The sequence below is a fragment of the Hordeum vulgare genome, chromosome 2H (assembly GCF_904849725.1).
Source record: "Hordeum vulgare subsp. vulgare chromosome 2H, MorexV3_pseudomolecules_assembly, whole genome shotgun sequence".
Classification (NCBI taxonomy): domain Eukaryota; kingdom Viridiplantae; phylum Streptophyta; class Magnoliopsida; order Poales; family Poaceae; genus Hordeum; species Hordeum vulgare.
In genome coordinates, this window is record NC_058519.1 from 16140539 (window position 1) to 16153643 (window position 13105).

Sequence of the window (13105 nt, forward strand, 5' to 3'; positions counted from 1 at the left end):
CTTTTTCTTCTTTTCTTCTACTGGCCGGAGTGTTGGGGAGGAGGGGGCGGGGGGCTTACCGGCCGGAGGTGTCGACGGCGCGCGGCGAGGAGGACGGCGGCGCGCGGCGAGGACGGCGGCGCGCGGCGAGGAGGACGGCGGCGGCGAGGAGGACGACGGCGACGGCGAGGAGGACGGCAGGCGGCGGCGAGCAGGACGGCGGGCAGCCTGACGGCGTCGTCGAGTTCGTCGCTGTGCCGCGCCGGGCAGGAGAACGAGAGGAAGAAGAAGAGAAATGGACGATTTGGGTTGGAATTTTTCGAAGTCCCGCTTATATAGGTGGATCTTTAGTCCCGGTGCGTGGATCGAACCGGGACTAAAGACCCCCTTTAGTCCCGGGTGGAGCCACGGCCTGGGACTAAAGCCCCTCGTTTCCCGCCTCCTCGTGTGCCGAAAAGGGGTCTTTAGTCCCGGGTCGAGCCACGCCCCGGGACTAAAGGGGGTCTTTAGTCCCGGGGCATGGCTCCACCCGGGACTAAAGCCCCTCCTCGGCTGCACGATAAGTTTAGTCCCACCTCGCCCAGCGAGGGGGACTAGCACTTGTTTATAAGCCCCGTCGCAGCTTCTCCATCGAGCTCCTCTCTAAAGCAGGCTTACGGGCCTAAACTCATTGAAAATTGAAACTATATTCGAAATTATAGAGAAAATTCAATCTAAATTCACTAGAGAAAAATTTAGATTGAATTTTCTCTATGATTTCGAATATAGTTTCAATTTTTTTCTATTTTCATAATTAATAATTTTGACTATCCAAACTATTATCTATTTTCTTATTTTCAATTAAAAACTATGTTTATTAAAAATTCTTTTTGCATATTTGAAAATTTGACAAAACTATGATAATGAAAAGTGTTTGAAATTGAATAAATAATGCAAAACTATTTTCAATTTTCAAAAGTAATTATTTTGACTATCCAAACAATTATCTATTTTGTTATTTTCAATTAAAAACTACGTTTATTAAAACTCTTTTTGCATATTTGAGAATTTGACAAAACTATGATAATGAAAAGTGTTTGAAATTGAATAAATAATGCAAAACTATTTTCAATTTTCAAAAGTAATTATTTTGACTATCCAAACTATTTGAACTTATTTTTTGAACTTATTTGAACTCCATACTTTTTGTATGTTCAAAATGCACCATTCAAAGGCACATCACAAAATTTCAACAATTTATGACTTCATTTGGTATTCTTCGTGCATTTACTTATTTTTTTTGAGCTAGTTGACCCTGAAATTGAAAAGCACTACAAATGAACTATGAAAATGTTGAAAGTTGGCATGCTATCATCATTTCACCCACATAGCATGTGTTAAAAAGTTGAGAGGGCTACGACAAAAACTGGATGCACTTCGTGTACAAAACGGACAATCTCTCTCGAAGTATGAGCGTTTCGAACGAGAACTCATCTCTTACAAAGGGATTTCATTTTTTTGAACTTATTTTAACTCCATACTTTTTGTGTGTTCAAAATGCACCATTCAAAGGCACATCACAAAATTTCAACAATTTCTGACTTCATTTGGTATTCTTCGTGCATTTACTTATTTTTTTGAGCTAGTTGACCCTGAAACTGAAAAGCACTACAAATGAACTATGAAATTGTTGAAAGTTGGCATGCTATCATCATTTCACCCATATAGCATGTGTTAAAAAGTTGAGTGGGCTACGACAAAAACTGGATGGACTTCGTGTACAAAACGGACAATCTCTCTCGAAGTATCAGCGTTTCGAACGAGAACTCATCTCTTACAAAGGGATTTCATTTTTTGAACTTATTTGAACTGAAGACTTTTTATATATATATGTGGTCGAAAGGCATGATACCATGAAGTTAGAAAGGGCTAAACCATTCAAAAGTAGCAAATGAAGTTAGAAAGGGCTAAACCATTCAAATTTCGAAACTATAATGGCACAAACAGAAACTAGACATATATAAATTGGTCCAAGCAGTACATGATACTAGTCCAAACAGTACATAATAATAGCTACCATAGATATATATACAAGTGTTCGACGTTGAGAACACTACTCGTCTGAATCGTCTGAATCAGAATGTCCACCTTCCTCGAGGTGACGCTGGCCATAGTTGACGACTCGAATCTTGCGGCACAACTCGTATAAACGTACGCATCTTTTGGTGCATACTCAATGTTGATATCATCAAGTGGGCCCTTCTCCCAAAGTTTGTGCTGAGACTTTGGGAAACTGGTCTTCATATCAGCATATGAATCGTCGATCAAGGCAACTACCATATGAGCCATCGAAGTCCTGTCATGTCGAAGCCTGAATATCGTTTGGAGATCAACGAGGCAACCAGCTGGTATCTCAATACCGAAGCTGTGCCTCATCTTCAGCTTGTCATTCCTTATGTCAACGGAAGCAAAAGTGATGCCGCTGCGAAGGAAGTCCATGAGTTCTGGACAATGCTTGTCACTCCTGTAACAGAAACAAATTAAAATGGAACAAATGTTACATACTGCTGCAATAAGGAAACATGTTTCACTACAACTAAAGAGAAAATTATCTTTAGGATTCAAATAGAACATATGCAATGGAACCTAGAGAGATCACTATAGCTATCCAATGGAACCTAGAGAGCTCACTAGCTATATGCAATTTTCATGACTATGACATATCATATTGCTATCCAATGGAACCTAGAGAGATCACTAGCTATATGCAATTTTCATAACCTTGGATCAAACAACACCGCATAAAATTGTATCACTACAACTATGATTTCAATGGAACATATTGAACCAATCAGATTTTTCAGATTGTGGAACACTATTTCAATCAGATTGTGTTCCCTTCAACTAATCAAAATTGTTTCACTACAACTATTTGAAGCGAACCAACTATGATTCCAATGGAACATATTAAACACTAGTTGATTCTAATACGATTTTTCAGATTATGAAACACTATTCCAATCAGATTGTGTTCCCCTTCAACTAATCAAAATTATTTCACTACAACTATTTGAAGGGAACCAACTATGATTCCAATGGAACATATTAAACACTAGTTGATTCTAATACGATTTTTCAGATTATGGAACACTATTCCAATTAGATTGTGTTCCCCTTCAACTAATCAAAATTGTTTCACTACAACTATTTGAAGGTAACCAACTATGATTGAAACAAATAAACTTACAATGTCATTATCTTGGATCAAAGAAAGCCTCAAAACTTACCTCGCCCATTCGAAGATCAAGACATGGCGTGCGAAGCATAGTTGGATGACGGCAACACCGCGTTGATCGGCCGTGTACTCCAGATCAAGCCCCAAGAACTTCTCATGATCCATTGCGGCGTCAAGCCATTTTTCCTTCAACTGTTCAAGAAAAAACGACACCTCCCTGCTCTCGTTCGTGTACACGACATCGAGCATGGTCGTGCCATGTGCGAGCACCTTTTGAAAGCGAGTTGGCATGGTGGAAGAAGAGAAGGGAAGAAGAGAGGAGAAGAACAGAGAGGGAGAGCGAGACAGAAGAAGAAACAGAGAAATGACGACTGTGCTTCGGTTCGTGCTTTTCATCGCCCGAAACGACGCGGGATGCAAACCGTTTGGGCCTTTAGTCCCGGGTTGAGCCACCAACCGGGACTAAAGAGGTATACCAACGGTTGCCACCACTACGGCAGGCCACGTGTTAGGTCTTTAGTCCCGGATTGAGTCACCAATCGGGACTAAAAGGGAATACTAACGGTTGTCACCACCACTGCCCGTCGCGTAGCCCTTTAGTCCCGGTTTGAGACATGAACCGGGACTAAAGGCCTTTAGTCCCGGTCCAGGCCAAAAGCCCGTTTTCCATTAGTGTCCAGAGCAACTTCACAAAACATTAGATCACGCTCGATCCATGCTGCCCCAAATGTGTAGCGGAAATAACCACCAGTATCAAGCCAGCGAGATACGCCGCACATGCAACTTCGCCCCAATATCACCACACGGTCCACCTTGTCCACCGAGTCTCACTAGGCACACACCCCATGCACCAGCCATGACCAGCGCGACCGTGCCACCAAGCTGGGCGATGGGCGCCATGTCACTCATGCCATCAAAGCTGCCGCTTGCCTGACGATCGAGATCAATCTCCCCACGCTCGTAAGCGTCCCGCACCACCCGAGGCCGTACAAGAAAGAAGCAAGCAACCCCGCGGCCACCAACTCTGTGCCGACTTCGCCTTACGAGTTTTTTCACCGTTCTAACCCACGAGACGAAAATAATTTACAGAATTAACTCGATCTGAAAGTATTTCACGATCTGACTTTTTTAGAAACGTCACAATCCGTGGTGTTGCTGATTCACAAAGAAACGTCAGTCTACCTTGACGTTTCTTGCTTACATTAAAACGTCAGTCTACCGTCGCGTTGCTGATTCACGTAAAAACTTCAATAATGTTGACGTTGCTACCCACGCGCCAAACGCCATGAACGGTGGTGTTTCGACGCTACTAGCTGATCAATCGAGGCTGTAGCAATAGCACTCACCTGCATGAGCAAGACAGGGCGCCATATATTATTTGTGTACTAGGTATCCTACTACTCTTGATGCTGACGGACACTCCTACTACTCTTTATAGCTCACATGCGGCATGCATGCATGGACAAGAACACTGTAATCTGGGAGTCATTCAGGTTCAGGAACTAGTGTTGCTAGTGGGCTTAACGATTGACAACTACTCCCTCTGTTCCTAATATAAGGCTTTTTAGAGATTTTCATAGGGGACTACATACGGATGTATATAGACATATTTTAAAATATAGATTCATTAATTTTTCTTTGTATGTAGTCCTCTAATGAAATATCTAAAAAGACTTATATTTAGAAACAGAGGGAGTAAAATATTAGTGGTCGTGGGCTTAATCCGGGAGTGAAGAACAGCTTATATCACTTGGAATATTGGCGGGAGACGTTTAATTTTCTCTGTGTGGAGAGGTGGGATATACATACATATACTACACGTACGTTGGCATACATTACACTCTCCAAGAGCGGTGGTCTGGACGCTTGCTGGTGATAGCCACGTTCCAGTTTTTTTTGTGCCGAGGCAGAAAAAAACGAGAGAAAGGGAAAGAATCTGCCATCCCTAAATAATAATACCTCCCCTGGATAAAAAAAAGTTCCCTTCCTTCCCTCGTCCCAGGTGGAGGAGCTGGTACGAACCCAATGCAGCCATGAGGCTCAGATCTGGCACGCCCACGGCACTGCTTCCGCCATCGACGGAAGGACCACCAGACGGAGCACGCGGTCACCGCCGCACGTTCTTCCTCCTCCGCAACCGGTCCTCTCCCCCTTCCCTCTTCTCCCCACGGGAAAGCCAACGACCCACCTTGTGCTTAACTCATGGAGGGGCAGCCGGCAGGTATGAGAAGATCCACCATAGACAACCTGAGATGAGATGGGAAAAAGATGCAAAGTCGGATGTGGATCGAGGTGAGATGGGAAAAGGATTCCTGCTTGTTCATGCCGTCTCTAACAAAAATCTAAACTGATGATTACTTATTCTGTGTGTACATCCTTCTCACTTACAAGGACACCTACTTGTATAGCTTCTTTATACATTACCAAATGCAAAACATGGAACCATTTGAATCTAATCTTAAAAATGGGTGATGCTCAAAACAACAGGATATTAGAGAATTTATATTTTTGTTAAATCTAACACAGATTCTTGCTAATTTGAAACCTATTTATTCATTCACATCTAACATGTGCCACCATGATTTTATGTCATTTATACCAGAACTCAACAGGTCGTGTACAGGGAGTGCTACATTGCTCAAACACTATGCGCCAAATTAGAGCAGGTCGTACGATTTGGCTGATATTGCAGCAGGGTGTGGGTGGCTGGTGAGATTGCATGTACTTTCCAGGCTGAAATGACGAGGCTCTCTCCTCCTTTTACTGCTGCCTCGTCAGTTCACGGGGATACCCCCGCTCTCTCCTCCTTTTACTGCTGCCTTGTCAGTTCCGGGGACGTAACTCTCTCCTCCTTTTACTGATGCCTCGTCAGTTCACGAGGACGCGGCCCTCTCCTCCTTTTACTGCTGCCTCGTCAGTTCGCTCGTGCAGGCTGACAGCAAGACGGCTCATCAGTGTTCACAGACGGTATTGCGGTTCTCCTTTATATACGCAAACTGCCTCCCCCTTTGTTGTTCTTCTACCATTCTCGCTGCTGCTCCTTGCCTCTTCTCATGGAGGTGATTAGTCTTAAGCTCCTTCTCTCTATTCTTTACTGCATGCGGATCCTTCATCTTCTGCTTCATTCTCATATATGTTTCCTGTCTTGCAGATCATGGGGAAGTGAGCGGCTAGATCATCCCTGTTTGCTAACCCTGTGCGTGGTCATCGTCTTCGTTCCATCGAAACTCGTCTTCGTCTGCCATTGAGGTGTTATTCTTCTCACCTTATTCCGCTGTAATACCATTGTTTCTTCCATTTGATTTGGCTACATTTCTGTGTTCGTCCATTCCTTCTCACCACCTGTTTGTGTTTATGCGTCGCCAGAATCTTTTTCTGTTCAGCATGTGTTACCTACATCCTTTCACTAGTATATCAATCAATAATTCCTTTAAACGAAGATGTGGATCTTAGTTACTTGCTTAGGTCTAATTTAACCTTGAAGGTGGTTTTAGTTTGTTGCCTGTGCTTATTACCAGGAAACGAAGCTCTGAATCTGCTTCTATCAAATTTTGCTGAACTATTTGCTCAAACAATACATAAATACACCTTCTATTAAGAAGGTTTTCAGTCCTTCCTGTACTGAAATTGTGTTCAGTTCTTTTTCTTGAAGGGTAAGTTAGTTAAGTTTTGAAGTTAACTGTCATCGTGTAAGCCAATTGGTGTCCGGTGGCAGCATTCTTGAGGCGGTTCATTATGCCGTATGAATCTTCCTTTGTAGATGTTGCATATAGGCGATGAAACTTCAGCACCACTTGTTTGTGTTTATGCGTCGCCAGAATATTTGTCTGTTCAGCATGTGTTACCTACATTTAAGGCTACTGCTTTCTTCATCAGGCATCCTGGTGGTTCATTTGTTCTACCTGCTCGTCCGTGATTGGGTTTTCCGGTTACCTCGTGTTTCTGATCCAGGTACGCCTATGCACAATCAGAGTTTATATTCATGCTTTTTACATGATGATCCTGATGCTGTTCATATTGTTACTGGATCCGACGATTAAATATCTTTAGTACTATTAGTAGGTGCACACGATATGAGCTCAAATGATCCTGCGCACGATATGAGCTCAGTTGATCCTGCAGCGGATCGTGCTGCTGCAAATGAACGTTCTGTCGCTCGGCGGCGCAGCAGGGTCTCAGCACGAATCGCGCTGTTTCAGGGTTCGTGTTTGTTTCATATGCTACTCTGCCTTTGTTATTCAGTCGTTTGCACTTCAAACATGTCTGAAGAACGTCAACGCATTTCCTTTTGCTTCATTTAGATGCGTTCAGTGCCGACCGTTCTTCCTCAACTGGTCCTGATAACACCGCATTTACAGGTGCGTGTGTTGCGCTTAGACATATCCTTCTTTCGTCGGCCTTTCATTAGGGTCGCTATTCATGTTGCGTGTCCCGTAGGTGAGGGCTATTTCCCAGTCGTGGGAGATTATCGGCCCAGTCTCAGGTTGATAGCTTTGCGAGAAAGTAGATTAACATACATAGCTGATCATCAAGATGATTTTAGATGTGACCATTTCCAAGGGAGGGAAGTTTCATCCCCGCGCCGCGCCCCGCCCCTCCGCATCGACGCCGCCCACCCGCCACCCCGCCGCCCCTCCGCGCCCGCCCCGGCCGCCCGCCCGCCGCCCCTCCGCGCCCCGTCCCGGCCACCCGGCCCGCCCCGCCCCGGACGCCGCCCGCCCGCGTCCCCGCCCCGCTCGACGTCGGCCCCCGACGGCGTCCCCGCCCCGCTCGAGCTATTGATTCTAGAAGTAAAGCACGCACCCACTGCTAAATATCCCAACCTGCCCATCCGTCAACACACTTGACCAAATTACACTAGGGTTTCTTCCTTTGCCATCATGTGCGGCTGCAAGCAATGCAAGATGTACAAGAACCAGATTACACAGTGTATTTCGAAGCACTTTTGTTCAGTAGCTTTGACTTATATATATTTGCTAATATCTTTTACTTATACAAACAGGTTTACAAGTATAACAGCTAGATAAGTACGGACATGTACGCAAGACGCGCCCCTGCCACTAGTCATAATGCAAAGCTTGCTCTTCCTCCTCATGCTGCTACAGCCTACAGCGCTCGCTCCAAAATCAATTGAATTTTTATTACTATTGTACTGCACTGCACTATAAAACTGGCAATCAAAGCTGCCTACACTTCACTGCACGCATCCCTCCCTTGCGCATGCAGTCCGGTCAGAGCATGGTCAAACAGAGACATTTTCATGGGATATCGCAAAGCCCATAAAATAAGCTCCACCCCACCAAAAGACGAGGCCATGCATGCAGGTTGGTAGGGATGACGCCATGCATGCAGGTTGGTACTACGGGCCTGTTTGGTTCAGAGCAGGTACAATAGAGCCTAATCAGCATGCTGTAAGCGATTCCACGTCATCAAAAATCTAAGCTGGAGCAAAAAAAGAAGAGAGAGAAGGAAACGGACGCTTCGTTAAGCGCCGGGCTACAGCGCAAGCCACGAGAAAATTGCGTCCGCTTACGGCCGGCCGCTGGCGATAGCGAAGGGGATCCAGATCCGGTGCTCCTCTCGCCTCCCGCGATTCTTCCTCCCCAGCGCGCCAAATCTCCTCCTCCTCCCGCGCTTCTGCCTCCTCCCGCTATTCTTCCTCCCCCAGCGCGCCAAATCCCCTCCTCCTCCCGCGTTTCTGTTGCCGCTGCACCATCTCCTCCAATCTTTCCTGCTGCCGCTGCACCATCTCCTCCAATCTTCCCAGAACTCCCCCCCCCAAATCGCCTCCTCCTGCTGCCGCGGCACCATCCCCTCCGGCTGCCGCGGCACCACCCCCTCCTCCTCCTGTGGTTCTTCCTGCTGCCGGCTGCCGCGCCAGATGGGCAAGCAGTCCAAGAGGACGCGTGCGCCGGCGCCTCATCTCATCCCATTGGCGGCGCCTCACCTCCTCCCGCTGCAGGCGCCCCATCTCATCCCCCCACCGCCCCAGCCCGTCTCCCCGCCGCTGCAAGGGTTCTGGATCCCCCCACGACCAGAAGGCCCTTTGTGGGCAGAGCCTTCCGATTCCAACTCACAAGCATGGTATGTGTCCCTGCTTATCTGAAGATTTTTGTGTCAAATATTTCTATGATATGAAGAGATTTTTGTGTCAAATAGTTGTCCTAGTCTATGTAATAATAAGTAGTTTAATTCTGTCCATGAAGTTAGTTGATAGCAGATTAGAAGCTAATTCTGTCCATGAAGTTAGTTGTTTTATGGTCTATTATTGTTTGGACAGGGGAGTGGATTCTTACCCACCTGGTGGTTTTCTTAGTTTATTAAAGAACACACCAAGTCTTGCACAAGATGTGAGCAATGGGAGTTCATCGCTGCCAATCAATGATGAGGATGCCACCAATGGTGGTGATTGTGCAAGGATTGTGAAGCGCTTACCGTGGACAAAAGAGGAAGATCTCATATTGGTAAGATTTTCCCCTTTTTTCTTGTTGGTGTCCATGTGTTATATTACTAGCACAACAATAACTCTTTGCAATACTGCAAGTCGGTGCTTGGTTGAATAATTCAAATGACCCAATACAATCAAATTACAAGAAGAATGAGCAATATTGGAAAGATGTTGCTGCTGTGTACAACAGTACTGCCCCGAAAAACAGGACAAGGCTAGTGAAGCAAGTGAAGGACCATTTTGGAAGAATTAAGAAAAAAGGTTGCATGGTTTTGTGCGAGCTGGAAGGAGGCTAATGCTTTGTATGCTAGTGGTGAATCTGATGAGGATTTAATGGAGAGGGCGATGAAAACTTATGAAGCTGATCACAAGGAAGATGGCCCATTTATGCTTAAGCATTGCTGGGATGTTCTAAAAAAGCAACCAAAATGGGATGCTTATTTGGAACGCCTTGAAGACCTAGAGCTGGAGAAGAGAAAGTTTAATGTTGATGACGATGTGGGGAACCAATTCACTCTAGATGATGTAGAAGATGAACGCCCAATGGGTGGCAAGAAAGCTAAGGCTGAGCCAAAACGAAAAAGGAAGGAAGAAGCTTTTATAATAGATCTTGAAGATGAGCTGAACAAGTTTGTAGAGGTTCAAGATGCTGCAAATGAGGGACACAAAGAGATGTTGGAGACACAAAAACGTGTGTCCAGTGAGAATATTGAAGCTCGGAAGCTAGCGTACCTTGCAGCAAAAGATCACAAGGAGTCTGTCATGCTAGAAACGTATCGATCACTGATGATGCAAGACATGACTCTGATGTCTGAAGATGTGAGGTCTGAGCACATTTTGGCAATGAAGTGCTTTAGGGAAAAGTTATTCGGCAAAACTAACTAAGGTATTGCATTTGAAATTATTTTGTGCTGAAATACAAGTTATATGCTGCATTATATTGTTGTCTTTCAAATGTGCTGCATTATAATTGTAATTGTAGTTAAATAAATGCTGCAGATAGAGTACAAATTGGAATTGTAGTCAAATAAGTGCTGCAGTATAGAGTACAAGTTGGAATTATACTTGCTCTAAGTGCAGCCCAGATAACCATGCATTCAGTGCAAAAAATCATGTAGTCAATAATAAAATTACACTAAACTAAGTGCACTCCAGATAATCATGCAAAAATTATGTAGTCAATAGTCCAACTACACTGCTTCAATGCTGTGCAGATAACAATGCAACAATAATTAGGCACCTCTATATAACCCCATCTTCACACTCCTCCACCCAAACCAGTCTCTCATCCCATACATCTCATATTCCCACTCAGCCTACAAACCCATATTCCTCACACACACCATGTCGGATTCATCACCATCCTCTAGTGATTCCGATGAATTAGCCTCGTCCAAGATCATGGAAGGGTATGTTGCCGAGCAGAGGGTCATAGACTCCTTTGCTGAGAGGATCACAATGAAGATCAAGGCTAGGCTGGCCGCTGGATTTTCTCAGCCACGAAGTGGTCCAAGGAAGGTCATTCGAAGGGATCATGGAGGTGCTCATGAGTGTTTGGTGGAGGACTACTTCGCTGCTAACCCACTATACCCCGACAGTATGTTCCGTACAAGATTTCACATGAATAAACACCTCTTCCTACACATTGTGAATGCCCTTGGTCAGTGGTCTCCCTATTTCACTTATATGGCAGATTGTTCTGGTCGGATTGGACTCTCACCATTGAAGAAGTGTACCGCAGCCATGCGCATGCTAGCATATGGCACCCCTGCAGACGCCCTTGATGAATACCTAAAGATTGGGAAGTCCACTGCATTAGAGTGTATGGACAAGTTTGCAGAGGGGGTGATTGCGGTGTTTGGTAGCGATTACTTGAGACGCCCCACACGGGAGGATGTCGAGCATTTACTTCAGGTTAATGAGTCTCGTGGTTTCCCTGGAATTCTAGGAAGTATTGATTGCATGCACTGGCGATGGGAGAAGTGTCCTTTAGCATGGAGGGGGCAATTCACACGTGGTGATTATGGAGTACCAACGATGGTCCTAGAAGCTGTTGCTTCCCAGGACCTTCATATTTGGCATGCTTTCTTTGGAATAGCTGGGTCAAACAATGATCTTAATGTTCTCAACCAATCCCCACTGTTTTTTGATGCATTGAAAGGAGAAGCCCCTCAAGTTCAGTTTTTGGTCAATGGAAATGAGCATAGCACAGGTTACTACCTTGCTGATGGCATATACCCAGAATGGGCTGCCTTCATGAAGACTATACCACTTCCCCAAACAGAGAAGCATAAATTGTTTGCTAAGTTCCAAGAAGGGGCAAGGAAAGATGTGGAGCGTGCGTTTGGGGTTCTACAGTCTCGTATTACCATTGTTCGCCGGCCGGCACGACTATGGAAGAGGAAGAGTGTTGGAAGGATCATGCGAGCTTGTGTGATTCTCCACAACATGATAGTTGAAGATGAGAAGGATCAGGTTACCATTCATATTGACTTGAATGAGAACCCGGGGGCTTCATTTGCTCTACCTCCTGAAGTGAATGTTGGTGGTAATCTATGTTTCGCCGATGTGCTGCGTGGAAAAGCAACTATTCGTGCCCGTCCACAGCATACCCAACTTAAGAATGACTTAATTGAGCATATTTGGAATAAGTTTCAAAATAGCCATCATAATTAATCATGGTAGGATACTGGTATTTGCATGTTCCTTTTTCTTCTAGCATTGAGGATCAAAATGATATCTTACATTATTCTTCTTCTTTCAGAATTGTGCTATGATGTGGTGATTGCTGCAGGTGATACCTACAGGTATGCATTAGAAACTCCTATTGACCATATACACATGCTATTCTTGTCCCATATGATAAAATTGGGAAATTAATCTACTAATTGCCTCTGTTCCTTTTCTTTCATACAATGATCAAAAGTTCTTGATGCGAATGGATCGGTGATTCTTTCTACTGAAGTTCCACCTACGACTTTGTGCTTTTATCATCAAAAATAAAGAGCTTGTTTGTCGAAGATATTATCTACTGTTATGCCTGCTTTAGGCTTTCTTATAAAGACTATTGTAATGTTTAAGTGTTGTCATGGTGCTACGTATCATCAGTTTGTTATTAATTTCTCTAGATGAAACTACCTTGTTTGTGGGAGATCTTATTTGATTAATGCTTTCTTATGAATACTCATGGACTATTTTATTTTGTGCTTTCTTGCAAAGAACCATGTACTGTTTTTGTTATGCTGTTGTGCCATTGTGTTGTTTCAAAATGGCCACAGAGATGCTGATCACAGCGGATGAGATGCATATTCATATATTAAATGCTTGAGTATTAAATACAACCATCCTAACAGCCATCCTAAGAGCCAGCTTATTGTACTAGTGTTTACTCTAGCTTACGTGGCATGAGCTTACAGCCGGCAGCCGGCTCTACTATTGTACTTGCTCTCATGACTAATTTTGAC

The 13105-nt window shown here is 44.5% G+C and overlaps 1 protein-coding gene across 1 annotated transcript; it reads left to right on the top strand.

The window, feature by feature from the left end:
• The first annotated feature begins 11261 nt into the window (after positions 1-11261).
• LOC123425009 lies at positions 11262-12317 on the top strand. The gene has a single exon (XM_045108682.1). It carries the CDS (start codon positions 11262-11264, stop codon positions 12315-12317), a length of 1056 nt encoding a protein of 351 aa, XP_044964617.1.
• Positions 12318-13105: the final 788 nt, after the last annotated feature.